This window comes from Mesoplodon densirostris, chromosome 2 (assembly GCF_025265405.1).
Source record: "Mesoplodon densirostris isolate mMesDen1 chromosome 2, mMesDen1 primary haplotype, whole genome shotgun sequence".
Classification (NCBI taxonomy): Eukaryota; Metazoa; Chordata; class Mammalia; order Artiodactyla; family Ziphiidae; genus Mesoplodon; species Mesoplodon densirostris.
In genome coordinates this window covers 25,813,149-25,841,023 of record NC_082662.1, presented here as the reverse complement: position 1 = coordinate 25,841,023, position 27,875 = coordinate 25,813,149, and the positions used below count along the sequence as shown (strand labels likewise).

The window sequence follows — 27,875 nt, the reverse complement described above, 5'->3', positions numbered from 1 at the left end:
AAAAAAGGAAAAGAGTATTAGAGATGGATGGTGGTGATGATTGCACAATAATATGAATTTACTTAATGCCAAAGAACTGTACACTTAAAAACAGTTAAGACGGGGTAATTCCCTGGTGGTCCAGTGGTTAGGACTCCACACTCTTACTGCTGAGGGGGCGAGTTCAATCCCTGGTTGGTGAACTAAAATCCACAAGCTGTGCAGCACGGCCTCCCGCCAAAAAAAAAAAAAAAAAAAAAGATTAAGACAGTAAAGTTGACGTTACATATCTTTTTTTTTTTTTTTTTTTTTTTTGCGGTACGCGGGCCTCTCACTGCTGTGGCCTCTCCCGTTGCGGAGCCCAGGCTCCGACGCGCAAGCTCAGCAGCCACGGCTCACGGGCCCAGCCGCTCCGCAGCATGTGGGATCCTCCCGGACCGGGGCACGAACCCACGCCCCCTGCATCGGCAAGCGGACTCTCAACCACTGCGCCACCAGGGAAGCCCCTACGTTACATATCTTTTACTACAATTAGAACAACAACAACACTATACCCAAAGGCTGCAGATTTTGGTTTCAGCAACTGGTGACCCATTCATTGAGATAAGGAGGAATATGAAGGGAGCAGCCTTGGGTAGGAGGAACATTGAAGAGTTTTGGAGTGTGCTAAGCTTGATGTCAACTCGACAATCAGATGGAGATGTCAAATAGGCAGTTGAATATCTAAATTTGAAGTTCCAGAGAAAAAGTTAGAGATAGAATTACAGACTTGGAGAATTACAGACTTGGATTTAAAAAAGGATACATATACTTAATTGGGGGATTATTAGCACATAAATGGTACTCAAAACCACTGGACAGGATGAGATCACTTAGGGAGAAGGTAGTTAGAGAAGACAAGGGAGTAATAAAAACAGCCACAGCCTCGAGCAGTCCACATTCAGAATTAAAGCAGAGGGCAAAAAATCATATTAATGAACAGAATTGAGCAGTGAGATAAAGAAGGTGTTTTTTCAAAACAATCAGATGCCCAGACCCAGGCCCTGTGAACTTGGTACTCAAGAGGTAGAAGGTAAATATGTAGTTTTAAAATCCCCCTAGGCTAGTTCAATAGTCTGAATATAAGTGAGAGAGGGAAGCAGGTGAAATGCACAGTAGTAGTGGGAGTGGGAGGAAGGAACAGAATTGGGATATTATAAGGTACCATGGACAGGACTTGGTGACTGACTAGGCATGGGATAGTAAGGAGAAGAAAATGAATTACATATTGTTTCTTTCTTGGGAGACTGGGAGGTTACTGCTGTCATTAAAACTAATACAAGGTAGAAGGATAGAAACAAGGGTTTTGGTTGTTCAAGGAGCACAACGATCCTACTTTGCCAGTTAAGGAACTGAATTTAAAGAGCCCTAAGTTATATAGCTGGTAAGTAGCACAGAAGGGCCTCAGCCTACATCTGATTGACTCCAAGCCAACGTCTGAAGTACCAGTGGGATATTATTTAGTGATGTGAAAGTGGTCAGGGCAGCTGAAGTCTTAGGAGGGATGTGATCACCCAGGGAAAGAATATACAGATCGATATATTATTATCCATATACTTGGGGTAATTCTTTTTTTTTTTTTTTTTTTTTTTTTTTTTTGCCGTACGCGAGCCTCTCACTGTTGTGGCCTCTCCCATTGCAGAGCACAGGCTCCGGACACGCAGGCTCAGCAGCCACGGCTCACAGGCCCAGCCGCTCCGCGGCATTGTGGGATCTTCCTGGACTGGGGCACAAACCCGTGTCCCCTGCATTGGCAGGCGGACTCTCAACCACTGCGCCACCAGGGAAGCCCTTGGGGTAATTCTTAATAATGGTACAATGGACCTTCCTCCTCATCTAAAAAATGAAGATAATACTGAATTTGTAGATAATGCCCACTGAGGGCAAGGACCTTATCATAGTTTTTATATTCCTAGGTTTGCAATGCCTGGAATAAAATGACCACTCAATAAAAGTTTGCCAAAGCTTTGAAAAAACAAAACAAAACCAAAAAAAACCCCAAAAGTTAATAACCAGCCACAATTAGAAAACCACTACACTAGGGACTTCCCCAGCAGTCCAGTGGTTAAGACTCTGCCTTCCAATGCAGGGTGAGCAGGTTCGATCCCTGGTCGGGGAACTAAGGTCCCACATGCTGTGGTGTGTGGCCAAAAAAAAAAAGAAAAAAAAAGAAAAACACTATATTACATGAGAACAACTATTTCTGACCAAACTATAGCATAGCTTTTTTTCATTTCCTCTCTATGCTGTATGCTACAAATGCACTGTTTTTTTCCTGCACCACAATAATGTCTGTTTTATGAATTGTTTTGCTAGAAGTAGTAGATGGAAGATACAACTCAGTAAGACAGGCACTCTTATCCTCTGCTGGGTGTAAAATAAGTACTTTCTGGAAAGACAATTTGATAAGATGTATCAAGAGTCTTAAAGCCCTAACTCAGTAATCTTACTTAGGAATTTATCCGAAGAAAGAAATTAGAGATATGGCCAAAGATTTAGGTTGGAAGTAATCAGAAATATCCCACAATAGAAAAATTATTAAATAAACCATCATATAGCCATAGGGTAGAATATCATATGGTGCTCTTAAATCAAGTTTTTGAAGAACACTTAAGGATACTAGAAAATGCTTTTGATAAATATAAATGTATATATTTTATTTTATTCTTTTGGCTGCGTTGGGTCTTCGTTGCTGCACGCAGGTTTTCTCCAGTTGCGGCGAGTGGGGGCTACTCTTCGTTGCAGTGCGTGGGCTTCTCATTGCAGTGGTTTCTCTTGTTGTGGAGCACAGGCTCTAGGTGCACGGGCTTCAGTAGTTGCGGCATGCAGGCTCAGTAGTTGTGGCACACGGGCTTAGTTGCTCCGTGGCATGTGGGATCTTCCCAGGCCAGGGCTCGAACCCGTGTCCCCTGCATTGGCAGGTGGATTCTTAACCACTGCGCTACCAGGGAAGCCCCGCTTTTGATAAATATAATGAAAAAAGTAGAATATAAACTATACCTAGTATGACCATGATTGTGTGTTTATATGTAAACACATACATATATGAAAATTATATATACTTTCCTAGAAAATTATATATATATTTATATGTATGTATATATTTACCTAGAAAAAATATTAGAATATACCAAAACCACTATAAGAGTCTCACTGGGTGGAAAGATTACAAGAGATCCTAATGTTCTTTATGTTTTTCGGTATTTCTAAAATTTCTGCAGAAAGTATATTTTTATTTTAAAACTCAATACGATAAATAAAATAAAGACAGCACTCACCTTCTTTCTTTTTCTAGAAGAATTTCTCGTGGGGTCAGGCTTTTCAAACTCTGCTGACTTTGCCTCTTCCTTCTCCTCTTCCTCATCAGGTATCAGAGAGTACTTGGTCCCACCTGGTTGCATGAAACAATCCTTTGCAAAGTGGCCTGCAGAAGAGAAGTAGAAAAGGTAGGGGGAGAAGAGGCAGTCTCTCACCACCTTAGCAGGTGGATCTTCCCTAGAAGTTCCTGAAGAGCTGGCTCGTTCAGGAGGTGCTAATGAGTTCATTCAGAGCAGCTGTTGGCTTCAGAGCAGATTTTCTGTCACCTCAAGATGGCATTGCTCACTTAACCAGAGCCAGACAAGCATCTGGTCCTAGAGCTGTGGGAAACACTGGCACCGCTTTGGAAATGGCACAGGACGTGAGGATACAGGCTTGTGCTGCCCTCCATTAGCAACTGGGCTCAGGAATTTTTAAAGGTCTATTTGGAACTTATTCCTGACAATGAAAGGCTGCTCCAGAGAGCGGAATACTTAGCAGAGGGAGCCGAGTGGCAGGCCAAGCCCTAAAGGAAGACAGCTCTTAGGCAGCAAGCAGGAAGGCAGCACTCAGATTCAAGCTAACACACAGAAAGACAGCAGTCACCTAGGGGCACTCAACATTCACAGACTGTCAGGTCTGGCAAGGGCCTGAGAGACCATCAAATCCAACACTACATTTGCAGAGGACATGAAGGCCCAGAGTAGAGAAGTACCTCAAGGTCACACAGACAGCAGCAGAGCTAAAACTTACCCCAGGTCTCATATCTCCCTGCCCTGTGCTCTTTCTGCTGCACCAAAACCAACCACCTTTGGCCTGCCTGGGCCAAATTCCATCTCTCATTATTCTTCTCTGCCTCATGTAACACCTGGTGGACACAAGTTGAAGGTAAGAGAACCCCACCCTCCCTGAGCCTACACTGCTCTTAAGGGGCCCTTTAACAGATGCTACACAGCTGGTTTTGTCTGAGTTTTTTGTAGACCCTCTCTCAGGGGCACAAAGAATTTGATGAAGTCATCAAAAAGCTATGTGTAAACTACTTTGCAACTCGGAGTCCAGAAGTGGGATGGTGCCTGGAAGGAGAATACAGCATAGAGTTTTCCAAATATCTATGCTGGAAATGGTCCCACAATACTCATGAGGAAGTATTCTTTCTATTTTATTTTTCCCTTCCTCCCTCTACATTAATGATAAATTGGGGCTTAAACCCCACGACTTCAACCAGGGCACAAATCTGCTACCACTCATTGTAGAAAAATCAAGAGAGCTGGGTAGGTGAAAGGCTAGGGAGAAGGGGTGACAAATTGAGGTCACTCTGAAAACGAGAAGCTGGCAATACCTCTCATTATAGCTCCAACAAGGGAAGTCAGGCTGAAAGAGCTCTTTAATATTTGAGTAGGACTGGAGGAAACTTGAAGAAACAAAGCTAAAAGGAAGTGACTAGCCTGTATTCTTTATTACTAAAAAGGTACTGTATTCAGAACTCTGAAGTTATAGAGATAAAGGTAATAAGCAAGAAAGAGCTTGACTTGGATCCTTAAGGAATATATTTCCAAGTCACTTAATTTTGCAGCAGAACAATAATCATCCTTAGAGATAAAAATTTAGAGTGTTAATCATAATCCAACACTCTATTCCTCCTGGCATAGTACATGGGGACCTTGCCCAGGCAGGGCATCACCCGTAGAGAGAGGGGAGTAGTGGTGGTGCTGTAGTATCTGGCAGGGCCAGCATTCAGAAAAGGAAACAGAAAAAGCAACAAGCCATGAACTCTAATGTGAGTCTAGTAGGAACAGCAGATGAGCAGGTGAGGCCAGCATTTGGCTAAAAACCACAGTGAGCTAACTCACACCAGGGGGCCTCCCTCATCCCATAAAGGGTCCATTCACAAGGAGAGAAAAACTGAAATGGTAGAGACTTCGCCTTACCTTTACAGCCACACTTCTTGCAGGTAGTGTTCAGGACAGCCTCGAGGGTGATCTTCTGCCCAGTGTAATCCTGGAAGGACCGCCTCCGCCTCTCTTCTTGCCTGTAATGAAATGATACTGACTGTTGGCCCTTTTAAGAGATGTGGGCAGAGATACTACAAGTTAATACTCTATGTTGTTTTTCTGTTTTGTTTTGTCAGGTAGAAGGGAGAAAGGAAAAGCACTGGGCATAAGGAAACAGGCAGTGAAAGAAATGACATGAAATGACAATTTTTTTCATTCAGGACAAGGCTCTGAATTAATAATTATGAATGAGACTAGATTCCATCTCACTGATGCACAGGGGATGAAGATATAATTACTCACCTTGCTAAGCCCCCTGCAATCCTTACAAGGTCACTCCTGGGTTTAAAAGACCTTCAAAAACTTCTCAGAAAATCAAGTCCAAGCTCCTTGGTATTCCAGACCTTTCACAGTCTGTCTCTAACTTACTTTCCCAGCCTCGCCTTGTACAATATGCTCAAGGCAAACCAGACTATTTTACTTTCCCCAGATGGTTCACTGCTTTTGCTCAGGCAGCTCCCTCTTTCTGAAATGCTCTGCTTCCCCTCTTTACTCCCACTTCACCACCTAACTACACCCAAACATTTCAGGGCTCAGCTTAGTTACTGCCCCTCCTTCTAACCAGTTATCTTCCCTGAGCCCCTCAGCCAGAATTAATCTCTGTTCACATTCCCATAACACTTTTTAAAAATTCTAAACATTTGACCAAAGTATAAAATACATACAGAAAAGTGTTCACAAGTATACAGCTTCACTGATTTTTACAATTTGAAATATCCCAGTAACCAGTACTCAGATAAAGATGCAGAATATCACCAGCACCTCCGAAACCCCTCTAGTCACCGTGCTTCCCCCAAGGGTAGCTACTATTCTAGTTTCTAACAGCATAGATTAGTTTTACCTACTTTTGTAAATTATATCAACAGAATCAGAGAATGGGCCCTTCTGTGTCTGGCTACTTTCGCTACTTTGTGAGATCCAACCAACTGTTGTGTGGATCAACTATTCTCATTGCTGCAAAGTACTTTGCTGTTGATGGGTATTTGAGTAATTTCCATTATGAAAGTGTTTCTGTGAACTTTCTAGCACACATCTTTTTTTTTTTTTTTTTGGCAGTACGCGGGCCTCTCACTGCTGTGGCCTCAGCGGCCATGGCTCACGGGCCCAGCCGCTCTGTGGCATGTGGGATCTTCCCGGACCGGGGCACGAACCCGTGTCCCCTGCATCGGCAGGCGGACTCTCAACCACTGTGCCACCAGGGAAGCCCTAGCACACGTCTTTTGGTGAACATATATATGTATGTGCATTCCTTTGGGAAATGCCTAGTTCCACGTAGGAGGGGAACTGCTGGATTGTAGGGCATCTGCCTTAGTAGACACTGCCAGACAGCGTGTTTACCAATTACACTCCTACCAGAAGAGCCAAAGTACCCTAGTTGTCATAGCTCTTATTTTTTACCTTTACTATAACACACAGTACCTGCACAGAGTACTCGTAGAAAATGTTTAACTGAAGAGTATCACTCCTGATCATTCTTTCTTTCAAACTCTAACTGTATCCTATACATATGTCAATCCTAGCACATATCACACCACAGAGTTATGTTTCTTCTCTAGATCGTGGGCCTGTTTAAAAAATATCTTACTTGTGTTTGTTTCCCTGGCACCTCAGCCCAAGGCTTGGCAAGCAACAGCATCAATAAATGCTTGTTGGGGCTTCCCTGGTGGTATAGTGGTTAAGAATCTGCCTGCCAATGCTGGGGACATGGGTTCGATCCCTGGTCTGGGAAGATCCCACATGCTGCAGAGCAGCTAAGCCCGAGCGCCGCAACTAAGCTAAGCCTGTGCTCTAGAGCCCGTGAGCCACAACTACTGAAGCCCACATGCCTAGATCCCGTGCTCTGCAACAAGAGAAGCCATGACAATGAGAAGCCCACACACCGCAATGAAGAGTAGCCCCCGCTCGCCGCAACTAGAGAAAGCCCACGCGCAGCAACGAAGACCCAACGCAGCCAAAAATAAATAAATAAATAAAATATATTTTAAAGAAATTTTTTAAAAAAGCTTGTTGAAATTTCTTTGTTCTTCATCCAAAATATTTTTCTTTACCTGAACGCCTTTAACTTTGACCTCTGACTTCACCTAAGATTTTCCAACCAGGTCTCTGTAGAGTCCAGCAAAAACAGAGAAATATTCTGCCCAAAGTGCCACATTACCCAGAGAAATGCAGAATAACAATATCAAAGTAAAACAGAGCTACTCACTTCACAAATTTCAGCCAACAGTTTCATGGGATATGTGGGCTCAAGAGAAAAAAACAGAGAGGATAAAGATACTCCATATTCTGTCCCATTCATTCTTTAAAGTTCAGCTCAAATATCGTATCTTCTATAAACTCTACCACAAGCAGAGTTAAATACTCACTGTATTTTACTGATTTGTTTACATTTTGCCTCACCCTCTGTACCACAACCAGGACTTGAATAGTAAAGTCTATGTCATGTTCTTCTCTATATCTGAGCAGAGAGCACACCATCTAGCATACTGTTGTCCAAAAGAATGCAAAGATGGACAGTGCTATAAATTTATGTCTGTACTGCTGACTATTTATGTCTGACTTTATGTCTATGACTAATGAGCACTTCAAATGTGGTTAGTGATTGAGGAATTCGATACCAAATTTTATTTACTTTAAAAAAAATAAATTTATTTATTTTATTTATTTTGTCTGCCACTGTCATTGTCATTGGCAGGCGGATTCCTTTTTTTTTTTTTTTTGCGTTACACTGGCCTCTCACTGCTGTGGCCTCTCCTGTTGTGGAGCACAGGCTCCAGACGAACAGGCTCAGCGGCCATGGCTCACGGGCCCAGCTGCTCCACGGCATGTGGGATCCTCCCGGACCGGGGCACGAACCCGTATCCCCTGCATCGGCAGGCGGACTCTCAACCACTGCGCCACCAGGGAAGCCCGGCAGGCAGATTCTTAACCACTGCGTCACCAGGGAAGCCCCTAAATTTTATTTACTTTTAATTACTTTACATTTAAATAGCCTATATGACTAGTGGCTTCCCAGTTGGGACAGACCAGAAAAGCATATGGTTTAAGTTCTGAAAATGTCTGTTCAAATCCCTAGCTTTTGCCGTAGAAGAATCTTAGTCAAATGATAGGAGGTCTACTGACTGGTATGGGTCATGTGAGAGGGTCAGTTCAAAGGGTGAAGCTTGAATAACAAAAATCAAGGCGAGGAGAGTGGAGAAGTAAATGTGAGTGAGTTACTTAACAACAGGCATAAAGTTTTAGTTAAGAAAGATGAGTGAGTTCTGGAGATCTAATGTACAACATTGTATAAATAGTCAACAATACTATTATACACTTAAATATTTCTTAAGAGGGTGGATCTCATGTTAAATGTTCTCACCACAATAAAATAAAATTAAACAAACAAACAAACAGAAAACCCCACCAAGGCAGGATCTTGGGGACATAACTTGAACAGTCATGAAAACTCCATTGTTTTCGGATGTCCTTATTTGTAGAGCTGAGTTTCAAGTGACTATGAGTTGCAGCTTAATCAAACCCTCATTATAATGAATTCCAATACACCGCAGATTCAAACATACTATAAGCCGAATCATACGTCCCACCTAACGCCCAATTCAACAAATGTGTCACTCACCACCTGTCTCCCTTTCTGTCCTTATTGCCATCATGCTAGTTTAGGCTTCATTACATTTCACCTAAACAGTAATAATTCATTTACTGGTCTCCCTGCCTCTAATCCATCCAGCACACATAGTTGGATTAATCTTTCTTTTTTTTAAAGTTTAATAAGTGGCAAGCACCAGTGCTAGTACAATGATATGAGTAAGTACATTAAAATGATAGGACATGGGGCTTCCCTGGTGGCACAGTGGTTGAGAGTCCGCCTGCCAGTGCAGGGGACACGGGTTCATGCCCCGGTCCGGGAGGATCCCACATGCCGCGGAGCGGCTGGGCCCGTGAGCCATGGCCGCTGAGCCTGCGCGTCCAGAGCCTGTGCTCCACAACAGGAGAGGCCACAGCAGTGAGAGGCCCGCGTACCGCAAAAAAAAAAAAAAGATAGGACATGGTATCTAGTTAGATAGTCTACCAGTGGAAAGAGATATATAAATGGATAATTACAGTGTGGCGATACATAAATGCTCTTTCTAAAGACTATACAATGCCGGCTAAACCTAACTGGACACTACATTTAACCCCTTTCCATTTGCAGATTCACTTATTAGATGACCTCGTTAATACTTTGGGGCCTGAGGGGATGAAATATAAGACAGCTAGATTTTAATGAAAAATGAAAGGTAGTTGACAAACTGTGTGTAGCTGGAGACAGCATGAAGATACTGAGCCTAACAGGGTGAGGCCAGAGAATGGGGTACCTGGAGAGAATAATCTGCTCAGGAGTCTCTCCCACTCGAAGACTTTAAAAAACATTCATATTCTTTGACTGCTATTCAAAGCTGTTCACAATCTGACCCCAACGCATCTTTCAAGCCCCACATTCTAGTACCTGACCATACCCTCTTCTTTCCTTAAACAAGATGCCTGAATTGCCATGTGCTTTCCTGCCTCATGCCTTTCCTCCAACTATTTCTTCTGCCTGGAATACTATTCTTTCCCCTGCTGCCTGACAAAATCTTATCCATTCTTCAAGACCTAGCTCAATTGCCACCTCTTCTCTGACCATCAGGGCCTAATATCAACTCTTCCTCTTCAAGCTAATTCCTAGAATCCCTCCTTTAAAACACTCTTTTAACATTTATTACATGTTGCCTTAAAATTAAAGTTATTTGCATAATTATCTCATTACACTAGGCAGTAAGGTCCTTAGGCAGAAACCTTGGTATTGCCATTATACCTCAAATAGAATATGAGTCCAGTAAATATTTGTTGAATAATGAGTAAATGGATGCACTAACTTAACGACTACTGTACATTAGGCACTATGGGAGATAAGATGTGGCCTCTGCCTCATGGGTTTTCTATATTCTTTCAAAAGAAAGGGTATGATAATCTCAGATATTAGAGGAAAAACAAAGAAACTTTAAAACAATAACTACCAGTAGCTGCTATATGTTGTTTCTACTATAGATTAGACAATTAGGCTCTTTATAAACAAGATTTTATCTAAATCATATCATCATTTCTAAGATGTAGGTGTCATTACCTCCATTTTGAAGAAGCTGAGGTTCAAAGAGGCTAGCTAATCTGCTCAGGGTGGTATACTAGCTTGTGGCAGAACTAGGACTCTTTCTGATTCAAGTCTAACTCTAAAACCTGTCATCATTCCACTATGCCTTGCTTCTTTCCTAGATGCAGTCTAGAAATAGTTTACAACAAAAGTTACTGTTCGGTCACTTAGTCATTACTAGAAGTAGTGCATACATAAAGACACATTCATCATAAAACCAGGGGGTCCTTTCCCTTCCCCTCCCTTGTTGTGAGAAAGAGAAGTAGCTCTTTTATCTTACTTGTTTTATATTTTATCCTTATAAGGGTGGCTTTGGGAAATTTCACTGCTTTTAATGAGTCTGTATAGACAGGATTCTTTGGAGCAGAAGTAATTTACTACAATGCAATCAGTAAATGCCAGACTTAAATAACATTTCTGAGCTCAGAGTTATAAAAGATTTCTAATGTAAATGGAAAGTGTTATATAACCACAGGCAAGTTATCACCAAGCATCAAGCTAAAACTAAGAAAATAAAGTAAAATGGAGATAACACCCACTTTGCAGGTTGTTATGAGAATTAGATGCATTGATGTATACAAACCACCTGGCATAATGCCTGGCACATAGTGTGTATTCAATAAATATAATTTCCCTTCCTTTTAGGTAAATTTCCTTCATATCCAAAATGTTTTTGCTCAGAATTATAAACCTAAGGGTTTCCAAACATTGTGCCGCCAAGATCCCACTCAAACAACATTTATTATTTTCTTATTTTTAAAAAAATAATCAATAACATGATGGCCATTAAGAGCACCCAATTAGCATGAGACAAAGAATGTGATATTTTATCATCAGAAGCAGTGAAATAATGTCATGGTTAACCTGAGGATAAATGTATGATTTTTTAGTTGGCTTTCTGAAATACTTGAAACAGTTCATAAACCCCCAAGACTACTTCAAGGGATATTAGCGACCTAGGAACCCCTGGTTAGAAACCACTGGCATATACAGGTATACCCTTGTTTTATTGAGCTTCACAGATATTGCATTTTCTACAATTTGAAGGTCTGTGGCAACCCTGAGTTGAGCAAGTCTACTGGCACTATTTTCCCAACAGTATTTGCTCACTTTATGTCTCTGTATCAAATTTGGTAATTTTGCAATATTTCACACTTTTTCATTATTATTATTACTATATTTGTTATGGTGATCTCTGATCAGAGATCTTTGATGTTACTGCTGTCATTGTTTGAGCATTTTTTAAGCAATAAAGTATTTTTTAATTAAGGTACATACATTGTTTTTTAGACATTATGCTATTGCACACTTATAGACTACAATATAGTGTAAACATTACTTTTATATGCACTGGGAAACCAAAAAATTCATGTGATTCACTTTATTAAGATATTTGCTTTATTGTGATGGTCCAGAACCGAATCCACAGTATCTCCAAAGTATGCCTGTATTCAAGAAAGATTTTTTTTTTTTTTTTTTGCGGTACGCGGTCCTCTCACTGCTGTGGCCTCTCCTGTTGCGGAGCACAGGCTCCGGACGCGCAGGCTCAGCAGCCATGGCTCACGGGCGCAGCCGCTCCGCGGCATGTGGCATCTTCCCGGACCGGGGCACGAACCCGCGTCCCCTGCATCAGCAGGCGGACTCTTAACCACTGTGCCACCAGGGAAGCCCCAAGAAAGATTTTTTTTTTTTTTTTTTTTTTTTTTTTTTTTTGCGGTATGCGGGCCTCTCACTGTTGTGGCCTCCCCCGCTGCGGAGCACAGGCTCCGGACGCGCAGGCTCCGGACGCGCAGGCTCAGCGGCCATGGCTCACGGGCCCAGCCGCTCCGCGGCATATGGGATCCTCCCAGACCGGGGCACGAACCCGTATCCCCTGCATCGGCAGGCGGACTCTCAACCACTTGCGCCACCAGGGAGGCCCCCAAGAAAGATTTTGAGACAGCAAATTCCCTGTATCACCAGACAGTATCCTACAGAGAAAATTTTCCATTCATAAATGAAAGGTCAGAAGAGCCAGTGAAAGTAAGGTGCTGTGTTCAGAACACAGCATATCTCAAGATGCAGGAGTCTAAAACCCCATTGGAGTTATTCCTTCTACATGGTCTGTGCCTTTTTTCAGTCCCAGAGCTAGGAGAAAGGCAAATAACAAATATCTCATGATGAATGCTTGTTGGCTAACTGGTTAAAGGGCAGAAGCAGAAAAAGAATAAGGGGGAGGAAATGAAACCATTGACAGTGCACTTCTATGCTAGGAGGTGCATGTTAGCATTTCATCTTAGAACTCCATGCAGTAATGTGTTATCTATAACACTTTATACCTCTAAAAACCAAAGCTCACAAAGGTCACATAACTCATCAATATCATAGTCTACAAATAGTAGAGTTCCCAGATGGGCCTGATTCACTACAGCATTCTGTGGTTTGAGAAGTAGGAGGATCTCAGCCTTTCCAAACATTTTACCTACTCAATGATAACGTTGTTGGGGTCAAGGTCCTTCCCAGTCCCTTGGTTGACAACCTTCATGGAGAGGGATACTTTTATCCTATCATTTTTCATCTGAAAAAAACAAAAGCAAAGTCAGCAAAAGCTCAAAGTACATCATTTAGACTGCTGATCTAAAATTATCTAAGAATTGAAGTTTTTATCATGTAACAAACACTGAGTTCCTCTTATGGCCAAGGTCCTGTGCTAGGAACACTGCGGGTACTAATAAGCATAACAGGCAGATCCTATGGCAAAAGCATTTTAGGAAATGGTTTTCTTATCATTCTTGACCCTCCTGGGGGGAAAGACAAAAACGGTTGCTCAGAAATCTGGGGCCTGTGGAAATAACCAGGCAGAAAATAAAAGCTGTTTCTTTTAGATAGTTCAGCATAATAATCTGTCCAGAGATCCACGAGCACAGAATAGGTTTCAGAACATTCCAGTGGACTAGATCTCCTTTTGGACTTCGTCTAAAAGCTTCTTAAACATGTAAACAATTAAGAGCATCTTTAAATGTGAAGACAGTTGTTAGCCACATTGGTCTTCTTTTGCTTCCTCCAGCATTTGAAGGCCCTCTTCACTTTGGGGTCTTTGTATCAGCTATTCTCTTTGCCTGGAATATTCTTTTCCTAACATTTCACATGACTAGTTCCTTTTCCTTTGGGTCTCAGCTCATATACCACCCCCGCAGAAAGCCCGTTCCTGACCACTTTATCTAAATCTACCTCCACATTGTTTGAACCTATTAGAGCACTTACTATAACTTGTAATTATTTTTAATTATTTTACCTTGCTTACTTTTTATTTGTCTCCTCCAGTTATAATCTATATAAGTTCCATAACCACTGGAGTCATTTACATCTGATTCTTGTATCCCTCAGACCTAGTACATAATAAGCACTCAAATACTGTTGAATAATACCTCTTTCAGGCCTGTATCCCCTGCCATTCTCTGGTAGAAGAGCAGGTCTCAGTGTATGTGCACATCTCTCCTATGATTTGTCCACACCCACAGACCCTCAAGTGAGTTGCTGTTAACAGGATCCTCCAGTGCTTTCTCATTTCCCTCACATTGCATGGTGCCAGGTGAGGAAAAAATGACTACAAACTCTATGCCCCTTTTTGCTTTGGTCCAAATTGAAGTGCATCTGGAAGATTTCTACTAAAAGATAGTCTCATAGATTAAGTTTTCTTCTCTCTTTTTGGTTCTTTACTTTTTTGGTATTTTCTCCACACCCACCATGTGGGTGAACTTCAGGGAAGGAAGTTTATAAACATGTACTTATTGCACCACACTTATTACATACAGTTCACACCATTCCTTCTGAGTTTGCATGACAGACAGCCCAAAGGTTTAAATTCAAGTCAGATTATAGTGGCAGGATTCAAAAATAAGATTATCAGCCACGGTTAACAAGGCATACACACTCATGAAATATCATCATGAAATACTAAGAAAATCCCAGCTTTTCCTATCCTTTCTAATGAGTTAAAGTTGCACAGAACTTTACCTCTCGTCCAATAAGCTTCACCCACACTTTGTCTCCGACATCTACTATCTCAGAGGGCTTATCCACGCGACAGGATGACATGTGAGTTCGATGGACCAGACCTGAGCACAAGAAGAAGAAATAAAATAAGGCACAGGGCATGTCTGGTATTCATACTCTAAATAACACAGTAAGGAGAAGAGTTGGAGATTCACTGAAAAAGGTTTCGTTAATTTAAAACCACAAATTAAAACAATTTGAGGACTTCCCTGGTGGCGCAGTGGTTAAGAATCCGCCTGCCACTGCAGGGATCGAACACGGTTTCGATCCCCGGTCTGGGAAGATCCCACATGCCACGGAGCAACTAAGCCCTCGTGTCACAACTACTGAAGCCCACGCGTCTAGAGCCCAGGCTCCACAACAAGAGTAGCCCCTGCTCACTGCAACTAGAGAAAGCCCACGTGCAGCAACAAAGACCCAACATAGCCAAAAATAAATAAATATATTTTAAAAAACAAAAAAACAATTTGAGATCACTTTTTATACCTAATCAACTAACAAATATTCTTTAAAATAGTGTTTAATGTTAGTAGAGATGTAATACAACAACTACATTTATACAATACTGGTAAAAATACAAGTTGGTAAAATTCTTTGAAAAGAAAGGGCATAGAGATGTTTATACCTTTGATGCAAGAATATCACCATTGGAATTTTTCCAGAAGAAAAACTCAGTAAAGGCAAAAATCTATGGCATATAAAACTACTTGCAGTATTATCACCTACCAAGGTTAAAAATAAAAATTACGAAACAATCTAAACGACGAATAATTGGAAAACAGCTTGGTAAATTATGATAAATCTTTCAAAAAAGAGTCAACAGGGACTTCCCTGGTGGGGCAGTGGTTAAGAATCCACCTGCCAATGCAGGGGACATGGGTTCGAGCCCTGGTCCAGGAAGCTCCCACATACCGCAGAGCAACTAAGCCCGTGCGCCACAACTACTGAGCCTGTGCCCAAGAGCCCGTGAACAACAACTACTGAAGCCCGCGCGCCTACAGCCCGTGCTCTGCAACAAGAGAAGCCACCGCAATGAGAAGCCCACGCACTGCAATGAAGAGTAGCTCCTGCTCGCCCCAACTAGAGAAAGCCTGCGTGCAGCAACGAAGACTCAACGCAGCCAAAGAAAAAAAGAAAGGAGTAAGCAGCCATTTAAATTAGTTACAGAAAATAATTATGATAAGTGAAAAAAGTAAATATAAACAATGTGACATTTTTAATCTATTAAATTAGCAAAATATTTAGAAGATAATATCCAATGTTGATATAAGTATAGTAAAATAAGAAATATTTCTGAGGCTAATATAAATCTTTAGAAACCATTTAGCAATGGCTATCAAGAGTGATAAAAATATTTAATAAAATTAAATCCTTTTCCTTGTCTGTCCAAGGTCCTTTTCTGGGAGAACCACCTTCCCTACATTCTAAAATAATCTGGTCAGTCCTTGTAATTTAGTTGGAGCTGATCTGACCCCCAGCTCTGGGCACATGACACAGGCATAGTCAATCAAGTTACTTCATTCCCCGGGCCACAATAATTGATTGGTTCAGGGACAGACACAAGATGCTAGCTAAATCAAATCAACTTTCTCAAGCCTTTTGTCAGGATTATAAACTACAAAAAGTTACCAATGCTCATCTTTACCACCAGGCGGCAAGAGTAAGCCAGAGGGAAGCAAAAGAAGAGCCTGCATAAACAAGCGACCAAAGCCCTGAAGGCATAAACTGAGCACCTGATCCAGCCCTGGTGGAAGCTAAATTTACTCCCCAGCTAAATTAGCCGAAATGTTTCTCCTGTATTTTTGTCCCTTGTGACCAAGAGTTCTAATAATTAACTTGACCCATAATCACTTCTGAGACTAAAAAAATAATCTTATACACAAAAAAATCTATATGCACCTAGAAAAGTGATCTATATAAAAATATTCAATGTATTTTTAAGAGAAAAAAATTAGAAACAACCTAATATCTAGCAATAGGGTAATGGTTAAGTCAACTATGGTACAGCTACTTGGCCCATTAAAAACAATGTTCAAAAGATTATGTAAAAATACATCAATAATTCATTCTTTTGCAAATATTTATTGAGTGCCTACTACGTGCCAAGCATTGTAGGCAACTAACATTTTCTCATTTAAATAATAAAAATGCTTAACACAGATTCTAAAAATTAGAAAGAAATAATCTAAACTGCTACGGATCACAGGTTAATGTTTTATTTTCAGATGTTTTAATAACAGAGAAAACTATATTGAGGGAAATGAATAAATAATTATTTTGAATGAAAATAAACAGGAAAATAAACAAGAAAAAACTTGACAAGTCAAAGATTTATGTCCAAAAAACCTGCCCTACCTGAAGTTTCCTGAGAGAATTACTAACCTTTATTCTCAGTCTCTCTCTCACACACATGCATACGCAAAGTTGTCAGCACATGCCTGTAACTCAAAATATCTACCCTTTGTGTTTGGAGCTCCTGTGGGAAGTCACTGCTTTCTCTGATCATGGTTATTGGGTCTCTTAGAACTACTTCAGCTGATTCTGGAGGTTGATAGCCTATCGTTCAATACCCCAGGAACCAAAATATTCTACATACATTATATAACCCATGTTTAAAATTTTAGACCATCACATAATCTCTAAATTGGATAAAATTCATGGAGCTGGGCTTTTCTCTTTTTCATGATCATGTAATGAGCAGAGTAACCTAAATGGAAAATCCGGAGAGGAAATTCAGATGTGCTAAAGGAATGGGAAATGTTTCATTTTGACATTTTTCCGCTACAACTGTCCTCTAATTCTAAAATTCACTTCTTTCCTGAACTGCTAATGGAAGTTGGGGAAGAGATTACTGTTGAACCTAATATAGTTGAGATAACTTTTTTTTTTTCTCAAACAGGTCTATTTATTGGACTACCACAAAGAAAGAATGAGTTAACCATTTGTCCTTCTCCCATATGACCCCAAAGCAGGATATTTTCTGGCCCAGTCATCTCTCTTAGTTAAATATGGCACTTTTGTAAAGCATTAATAATGAAAAACTACAAACAACCTAAAATGATTATGTGGTACATCTGAATGATAGAATAATGCTTTTAAATGTTTACAAAAAGTATTTTAGGGCTTCCCTGGTGGCGCAGTGGTTGAGAGTCCGCCTGCCGATGCAGGGGACATGGGTTCGTGCCCCGGTCCGGGAGGGTCCTGCATGCTGCGGAGCGGCTGGGCCCGGGAGCCATGGCCGCTGAGCCTGCTCATCCGGAGCCTGTGCTCCGCAACGGGAGAGGCCACAACAGTGAGAGGCCCGCGTACCGCAAAAACAAAAACAAAAAAAAACAACAAAAAAAAGTATTTTAAAAGACAAAGAAATGTTTTTCATTAAGTGTAAAAGCTGCAAAATGTATATATAGAATATAATCTTAATTTCAATGTTAATTTTTATGCACATATGTGACTATAAAGAAATTCACTGGGCTTCCCTGGTGGCGCAGTGGTTGAGAATCTACCTGCCGATGCAGGGGACATGGGTTAGGGCCCTGGTCTGGGAAGATCCCACATGCCACGGAGCAACTAGGCCTGTGAGCCACAACTACTGAGCCTGCACGTCTGGAGCCTGTGCTCCACAAGAGAGGCCACGACAGTGAGAGGCCCACGCACCGCGATGAAGAGTGGGCCCAGCTCACCACAACTAGAGAAAAGCCCTCGCACAGAAACGAAGACCAAACACAGCCATAAATAAATAAATAAGTAAATAAATAAATAAATAAATAAATACGCTGAAATGTTAACAGTGCCTATCTCTGTGTGGTAGTAATATCACACAACGATCATTTGCTTTGGTAGTTTTTTCCCTTATTTTTCTATACGCATGCAAGAGTTTTAACCATAAAAATTTTAACCATAAAAACATATATATATATGCAAAATGTAAAAATGATATGTACACTATGATTGAAATTATGTAAAATTATGTCTCATATACACACAGATGAAAAGGGAACATAAAAATTGTTATGCTGGGGTGTAGGATTTTTATAGTTGAAACATTAATGGCTTATCTCCTTAGTTTATTGGGTGAATTAAACAAGAGAAATGGTCTAGCCCACAGTCTTGAATGCAAATGTCAGGTAGGCGGTTGGATATGTAAGTCTGTAGCTCAGAGAAGGGGTGTAAACTGAAGATACAAATGTAGGAGTCTTCAGCATGCAGATGCTTACATGCCAAAATACATTAATCAGACTGTCAATTTAGTGATTGGTTCGGTGACAGACACAATTCACCAATTTATTAATTTACAACAGAGGATATACTTTTCTTATACTTGGAAGGTTCTAAATCCTTATCTAGGTAAACTACTCACTGACCCCAGTATCAAATACCTAAAAATTAGATTAGTGATCAAAAATTGCTTCAACACGGAATCAGAACAAAAGGGAGACAAACGTTTTGAGAGATGTTTCCAGTCCATGAAGGTTTAACGGACCCCCTCATAAAAGAATCCATCTCTAGTTCCTACCATCAGATTCATTTTTTCCTTATTAAGGCAAAATAAACACTGCCAACTTCAGGCTCTCAGGCTTTCTTTTACTATGTTCCAGAGATTGATATCTGCTCATATAATCTCTCCCTTGTAGAATGATACAATCAATTAGACTTCAGCCTACTAAACTGCAATTTCATTCCAATCCCTTTTACCCTAGAATTAAACCCATATTATCTTGTTGAAGTCTTGAATGCTCCCAACTCCTCAGTCACAGATTTATAGGCAATTACCTGGTATATTTCTGTCTATGGCTAATCCTATACTCTGTGTAGGATTCATTAGTTTCATTCTCAGAAGACAGCCTGAATTCTTGGGAGGTACTTCATTGTTACCCACATACACCACCAACAGTTGGATTAAATGCATATGGTAGAAGGCACCAAATAAAACATGAGGCTCCCTCCTCGGTACTGGGTATCTCACTAGATACAGAACATCCACGCATTCATTTAAACCTTACATCGGCCCTGTGACATAGGTTCACATGAGGAAATAGTCTAGAAGTTAAGTAAATTGTCCAAGGTCACAAAGCTGATAAAGAAAGAACTGCAATTCAAATATGAGTCTGTCAGGTCTTCTACAACACAGTAGATATTTCTCCATTTTTTTCTATATTATCGATCTGTTATCTTTTCAGTTAAAAAGAGAAAGATCTCATCTACAACAGTAGAAACACATCTAATTCTGTTCTAGCAAATGCTCCAGAACAGAAACCAACAAAAATGCTTTGCTCATCATGTCACATGGAAGGGGGGAGTGTGTGTCTGGATCTCTGAGATTAAGTCATAAATGCCCAAAGGGCATATCAAATCCATCATCATTCAGTAAACCAAACATAACACTTAAACAGAATGAGTCCCATCTGAGTGTATGCTGGTAAAAGAAAGAAAAAAAAAATTCTGACAACTTGGAAAGAGTTAGCATCTAAATCGCCATATGAGAAAAACAGACTTAGCCTATTATAGTTCCCTTAAAAATATTCTCCCAACTGTGTTAGGTTCACCATTAATGTCACAAATTCCATTGACAATAAAGGAAAGAGGTTAAAACTTACAAACTATTAGGGGACAGCTGCAGCCCAAAAATGTCAAAATAAAAGGTCTCCTTTTTCTTTGGGGCATCTGAATTCCCTCTCTAGACTTGTCAAATAAGTTATCTCCAATCAGCAGTATATGACAATAATGTAAGCACATAAATTAAAGTGCTTGCACATCCTTTACCTTGTTGAGATTATGGATTCATTCAAACATTTACTAAATATCCACTATATTATAAGCAAAAATGGATCCAAGGATGAGTAAGACATGATCCTGCTGGTCAAAAAACTAAAGTATACACATCATCCCATTTCACAGATAAGGAAACTAAGGTTCAAGGACTAAGCAACCTGCTGTAGTCAAGAAGCTAGTAAATGGGGGAGCTGGGACTAGGATTCATGTATTCATTTAATAAAATTCAATGAACACCCACTATATCTCAGGCACTGTAGTAGGCCCTGACTCATCCCAACAGCCTAACTATTCCACAGTTCAGTGGATTAACGGCAACTTCACTTATTTTATTACACTACATTGTAATTTGTTTACACCTCTAGACTGTGAACAATCTGAGAGCAGCAGGGACTATGTTTTCTTATCTCTGTGTTCCCACATAACATACTGACCAGAAAATAGAACTCAATACTTATTTGTTAAACCTGAATTCTTTGCTAAAAATATTTGTGCTACTACCACAAGCAAGGCATTTTAAAATTGTTTAACACTGAACAATCTCTACTCTCAAAATTTCATAGTTTAGTGCTGGTGGGCAGAGGATAGTAGAGAAAAAAAGAACTTCATAAACATATAGGGCTGCATTGTCCACTATGATAGTCACGAGCTACAGATGTTTTACACTGAAGTTTAAATTAATCAAAATAAACAAAATTTAAAAGTTGGTGGGCAAAAAAAAAAAAAAAAAAAAAAAAGTTGGTGGGCTACTGTATTAGACAGCACAGATGTGGTATAATTCAAAAGTATATTCAGTCTTTGTCCCTGGTCCCTGCGCAGAACTCTTAAAACTCTTGGAATCTCCCCAGTGATAGGGGTGTCTTTGTAATTCATAGTAAGCCCCTTTTGATCATACTAGAGTTTATGCTAATGAGGTGACTTAGTTGTGGGGCCCCTTGATAGTTTCTGGATGGAGCTGTCACCAAAAAGACCAAGTGATTAAAGGATTGGAACTTTCAGCTCCACTGACCTCCGGGGGGAGGGGCTGGAGATGGAGCTCTATAAAAACTCCTGAACAATGAGAGTCAGAGAGCTTCTGGGTTGGTGAACACCTCAGCTTGCTGGAGGGTGGTATGCCAGAGGACATGGAAGCTCTGTGTACCCCTCCTCCCGTATCTTAACCTATACATCTCTTCCGTTAGGCTGTTCCTGTTTGTATCCTTTATAATAAACCAGCAAACAAAAAGAAAGTGTTTTCCTGAGTTCTGTGAGCCATTTTAGCAAATTATCAAATTTGTGGAGGGGGTCAATGGAACTTCTGATTCATAGTGGGTCAGCTAGAAATAAGGGTGGCTCAGGACTTGCGACTAGCATCTCAAGTGGGGGCATTCTTGTGGGAATGAGCCCCGTTAACTTATGGGACCTGACACTAACTCCCGGGAGTGTCAAAATTGAATTGAATTGTTAGACACCCCGTTGGTACGCGGAGAACTGGAGAACTGGTGGGTGTTAGAAAACACATCAGAACAAATATAGAACACTTCCATCACTGTAGAAAGTTCTATTGGACAACACCATGAGAGAGGAAGGAAAATCTAGTTTAGACCTCAATACTAGGAAGGGGCCTTTAACTCAGTAGTGATTTAAAAATTCTGAAAATAGAAATCTGAGAAAAATGACTCAAATTAGAGTCTACCTTCCTGAATGAGAGATGTTAAAATCTAGAGACCAGTTATTTCATAACTCAGTCCTTTCAGGGTGGGACTTAATAATCTTCCTCCATTCAAGGGTGGAGAAGCTAAAATACACTGTAACTGCTCCAGTTACCCGATGAACCTACAGAAGTGCCCTGGATTAGAACTCACAGAGTTTCCACCTAATTATTTGGCTCCCTGAGCTCCCCTTCCAAGGTTTGTCTTAGCACAGCTGTCAGACTGACAGATTGACTTGTAAACTGGCAGTCACAATCAGAGGCATCACCTGATGCCAGGCTATGGACACAAGTGAGTTGAAGACTAACTGCTGGAAGATGGCAGGCCTTTAATTGCCACACAGTCCCCAAAGTGTCACATAAATATTCAAGTAAGGATGGGACTTTCAGGTACTGACAGCTATGGCAAGTACACTGACAAGAAAAGCTGTCCTCGGATCAAAAGAGGCGCACACCCTATAGGGATGAGGATGAGTTACACCTCATTACATCCCAGTGAACGTAAAACGAGAAACTTTATTACAGATTGCTTATTGTGAGCTTGGAAACTACTGGTGAGCCATTTCTGATTCGCCAAGATGCAATTTGCAGCAGAGTACATAGTCTCCAAGGCTAGAGGTATGGCTTTATTAGCAAAATCAGCTGTTGGACTTCTGTAAAAGAAAAATTTTGTTTTAAAGAATTGCAAATAGTGAAAGTCCCTTTTCCATGTACATCTCTCCCTTAGCAAACCAAGCTCCCCAGAGGTGACCACTGTTAATAATTTGTTGCCTATTCTTCCAGACTTTCTTCTAAATATACGCACTAATGTTTAAAATACTAGGCATATGTAAACATGCTTTAAAAGGGGGAAGGGTCATGCTATACAAATTCTTGTGCAACATGCTTTTTCATTTTGTTAGCTTAGACACCTTTCCATTTCAGTAAATTGAGACTTACCCTGTTTTACTGATGCACTTTTCCCCCCTCACTTTAACATCTCTGAAATTGGAATGCTTCTTATAACCAATGGTGTCTTACAACTGCTATCAGTCAGGTATCAGTGTGGTGGAATTGTATAAAAACTTTCCATTGACCCTTATGGTAAAAGGAAGACAGTACCAGCACCAAAGTATCTTAGAAATACAGTTATCATTCTTTTTATCATCTGCATAGTTCACTGCATAGATGTACATAATTTATCTAATTCTATACTGCAAAATATATTCCCTAAAGAACTGCTGGATCAAAAGAGTAAGCACATTAAAAACATTAACAGGTATTACCAAAGTATGTAACAATTTACGTTCTCAGTAGTAAATGGAACTATTGTTGGACATAGCCAACACTTTAAAAATTTTTTTAAATAATTTTAGATTCACATGTAATTGAAACACAGAAAGATCTTACGAACCCTTTACCCAGTTTCCTCCAATGATAACATTTGGCAAAACTAGGATATCACGAAACTATCACAACTAGGATATCGGCACTGATACTGTGGTATAATAAGAAATATGTATTTGGTCTTTGTCCCTGGCTCCTGGCACAGAGCTCCTAAACTCTCGGAATTTCCTGAGTGATAGGAGCATCTAGTGATTTACAACAAGACCCTTTCAATCTTACCCAAGTTTATGCTAATGAGGTGACTATTGGTCAGCCCCTAGAGAGCTTCAAGATGGGAGATGGTAACGACCAGAGGAGTCATTGTGTGATTAGAAGGTTGGAAGTTTCAGCCCCATTCCAACTTCCAGGGAGGGAAGAGGGGCTGGAGATGGAGTTAAATCATCAATGGCCAATGAATTAATCAATTATGGCCACGTAATGGGGTCTCCACAAAAACCCTTAAATGATAAGGTTTGGAGAGCTTCTGAGTTGGCAAGTATATCCACGCACCATGAAGGTGATGAACTTCAACTCTACAGAGACAGAGGTTCTTGCACTCAGGGTCCTTTTGGACCCTACCCTATGTACCTCCTCACCTGGCTGTTCATTTTTATCTTTTATAATAAACTGTAACTGTTAAGTATGGCATTTTCCTGAGTTCTGTGAGTTGTTCTAACAAGTTATCCAATCTTGGGAAGGTGGTGTGGGAACCTTCAAATTCATAGCTAGGTCAGACAGAAGTGTGTGTAACACAGGGACAGGATACTTGCAAGTGGTGTCTGAAGTGAGGGCAGTCTTGTGAGACTGAGACCTTAAACCTGTAGAGTCTGACAGTACCTCTGGGTAGTTAGTGTCAGAATTAACTGAATTGTTGGACGCCCACTTGATATCAAAGAATCAGAGAACTGGAGAACTGGCTGTTGATTCCACACATTTTGGAATGGCAATAAAAGGAATGAAGTACTGATACATGCTACAAAACAGGTAAACCTTGAAAACATGCTAAGTGAATGAAAGACGCACATCACAAAAGACCACGTTATATGATTCCATTTATAAGAAATGTCCAGAATAAGCAAATACATAAAGACAAAAAGTAGATAGCTGGTTGTCTAAGGCTGGGGGCAGAGGAGAGAGGGAGACAGGGAATTTGGAGTGACTGCTAATAGGTACAGTCTCTTTTTTCTGACGAAAATGTTCTCAAACTGTGGTGATAGTTGCAAAATTCTGTGAATATGTTAGAATATATTAGAGACTACTGAATTGTACACTTTGGATGAAATGTAGGTATGTGAATTATGTCTCAAAAAAGCTGTTAAAAATGTTACATAAATGGAATCATAACATATGTAAACTTTTGGGATTAGCTTTTTTCACTCAGCAAAATCTTCTGGAAATGGATCCAGGTTGTCACATGTATCAATACTTCATTCTCATTCCTTTGTACTGACGAGCAGTATTCCATTGTATGGATATATCACAGTTTACATTTATATTATATTTTTAATCAATATTGAGAATGAGCATCTTTTAAGATATTTACTGCTCAACTGCTATTTTTTTCTCCTATGAATTATCCTTTCATATCCTTGGCCCCTTTTTCTACTTTCCTCTTTTTTATTAGTCCTGTGTGATATGGACTGAAAATTCTTTTTCCTAACTTAACTTTGCTTATGATGATTTTTGCAATTATGTTTTTGACTTTTACGTAGTCAAATATACTTCTATATTGACTTTTTAAAAAAATTTATTTATTTTTGGCTGCGTTGGGTCTTCATTGCTGTGCGTGGGCTTCTCATTGTGGTGGCTTCTCTTGTCGCAAAGCATGGGCTCTAGGTGCACGGGCTTCAGTAGCTGTGGCTCGAAGGCTCTAGAGCACAGGCTCAGTAGTTGTGGCGCACAGGCTTAGTTGCTCCACGGCATGTGGAATCTTCCCGGACCAGGGCTCGAACCCGTGTCTCCTGCATTGGCAGGTGGATTCTTAACCACTGCGCCACCAGGGAAGCCCTATACTGACTTTTATATAGTCAAATATTCTTCTTTATTTTCTTCTAATAAAACACTTATGGTTACATCTTTTACATTAAAATCTTTAATAAATCTTTCATTTATTTTAGCACAAGGAATTAGCAAGTTGAGTCTTTTAGCAGTGTAACAGAGCAGAAAGCGCACTGGGCTAGGCATCAGGAGGCCTGGGTTCTAGTCCTGGCCATGCCACAACCTAGCTCAATCATTCTGAGCAGGCCACCAGTCTGTGGAACCTACCTTTTGTACTTAACACAATTGTTTTGAGAAACAAGTAAGATTACAGATGTGAAAAGGATACTCCAAAAATGTTCAATAGATACCTATCGATTGTGAAGAAAAGTAAAGCATTATATATATTTGTATTGGTTACAATACTATTTCCTTTCCACATGCCATACACCAGAAAACTCACAATGTTGGCCTCAGAGAATAAGTAGCTTGCCCTCCCCAAAACCCTAAGCCAAAAGAGGTCAAGTGACTCGCCCTAGGATCACAGGTGAAATTTAGGGAAGAGTCAGTTCTAGAAGTGAACACAAGTGGTTATGCCCCAGCCCTCCCCGCAAGTCAGAGAGCACCATTCTTCTGAGTTAAGACTTGCTAAAAACGAACTGTCATCAACTGTCCGTATTCGTATCTTTACACTAAAAACACAAACTACTCTCTGAAAAAAGTAGAGCCTATAATTAAACTGTGGTGGGGGTGATAGTAGAGAGAGTGAAATGAGAGCACTGAATTTCAAGTTATAGTTTCCCACCTTGCTTCCGACAGCCTGGGATTTTGATAAAGGCTCCATAGTCTGTCACCATAGCAACCTATAAAGACAAAAAATCAAGAATCTTTGTCACACAAATAAGAATCTCTCTCCCATAGCATTTAACCTCATCTCCCTGAATTTCTACTTGGTACTGACTGCCTCTGTCTGCTGCAAAACTGCCTAAAAGTGATGTTCTGTCAAACATTATGTTCTTTTTGAAGTTTTTTTTTTTTGGTCGTACCGCACAGCTTGTGGGATCTTAGTTTCCTGACCAGGGATTGAATCTGGGCCCTCAGCAGTAAGAGTGCAGAGTCCTAACCACTGGACTGTCAGGGAATTCCCCAATTTAAAAAAAATTTTTTTTTTTTTTTTGGCGGTATGCGGGCCTCTCACTGTTGTGGCCTCTCCCGTTGCGGAGCACAGGCTCCAGACGCACAGGCTCAGTGGCCATGGCTCACGGGCCTAGCCGCTCCGCGGCATGTGGGATCTTCCCAGACCGGGGCACGAACCCGTGTCCCCTGCATCGGCAGGCGGACTCTCAACCACTGCGCCACCAGGGAAGCCCTAAATTTTTTTAATTTTTATTCTGGTATAGTTGATTTACAATGTTGTGTCAGTTTCAGGTGTACAGCAAAGTGAATCTGTTATACATATACATATATCCACTCTTGTTTAGATTCTTTTCCCATATAGGCCATTACAGAATATTGAGTAGAGTTCCCTGTGCTACACAGTAAGTCTTTATTATCTACTTTATATATAGTAGTGTGTATGCATCAGTCCCAATCTTCCAATTTATCCCCCACCCCGGTAACCATAAGTTTATTTTCTATATCTGTAACTCTATTTCTGTTTTATAGATAAGTTCATTTGTAGCTTTTTTTTTAGATTCCACATGTAAGTGATATCATATGGTATTTGTCTTTCTTTGACTTACTTCACTCAGTATGACAATCTCTAGGTCCATCCATATTGCTGCAAATGGCATTATTTCATTCTTTTTTATGGCTGAGTAATATTCCATTGTATATATGTAACACACCTTCTTCATCCATTCCTCTGTTTATGGACATTTAGGTTGCTTCCATGACCTGGCTATTGTAAATAGTACTGCAATGCTTTTTTTTTTTGGTTTTTTGAAGTTTAGACTGACAGGTATGTGTGATCATATTAAAAACATTGGTGAGACTGGTGTGTTTATCAGATGGTATGACAGTACTTAGGAACGCCCAAATCCCACATGTACTGAAATCCCTCAGAAAGATATAGGAACAAACAGCAGAAAATTAGGTAATAAAGTTACACTTTATATTATCTGGAACTGAGGCCTCCAATCCAAATGGAGAAGTTTAATAATTTGAAATGGATCATGTAGGACACCTCTTTTTCCTAAACTTCAAACCAACCAGACTGCACAGCTTGCTCCACTTCACTCCAAACCAGAGTCTTGGGCTTTATCAAGACAATTAGAGAAAAAGCCAATATATAGACATCTGACAGAACCTGAAAAGGTGTAATCAGAGAGAAAAAGAGTTGTCTTTTGCAGAGTTGACCTAAAATGGAGAAGTTAGAGGCTTGATGGATCTATGTAATATGCAATATGTAATAGAAACAAAAGGCCCAAAAGCCTTGCCAGATAAATCATTATCCCAGCCTCTACCTCAGTTGCTCTCCTCCTGTCTGTCCTCCAGCCCACCCCAC

At 40.4% G+C, this 27,875-nt stretch overlaps 1 protein-coding gene across 2 annotated transcripts in view; it reads right to left on the bottom strand.

The window, feature by feature from the left end:
• Positions 1–27,875, bottom strand: part of ZCCHC17 (zinc finger CCHC-type containing 17) — a 60,744-nt gene that overhangs the window by 18,745 nt on the left and 14,124 nt on the right. For both annotated transcript variants that reach the window (XM_060089349.1, XM_060089348.1), the window contains 5 exons: positions 26,175–26,232; positions 14,530–14,630; positions 12,999–13,090; positions 5,244–5,344; positions 3,297–3,442 (listed from right to left, as the gene is read on the bottom strand). In XM_060089349.1, the coding sequence (XP_059945332.1) occupies positions 3,297–3,442; positions 5,244–5,344; positions 12,999–13,090; positions 14,530–14,630; positions 26,175–26,232 (498 nt within the window). The remainder of the gene's footprint in view (positions 1–3,296; positions 3,443–5,243; positions 5,345–12,998; positions 13,091–14,529; positions 14,631–26,174; positions 26,233–27,875) is intronic.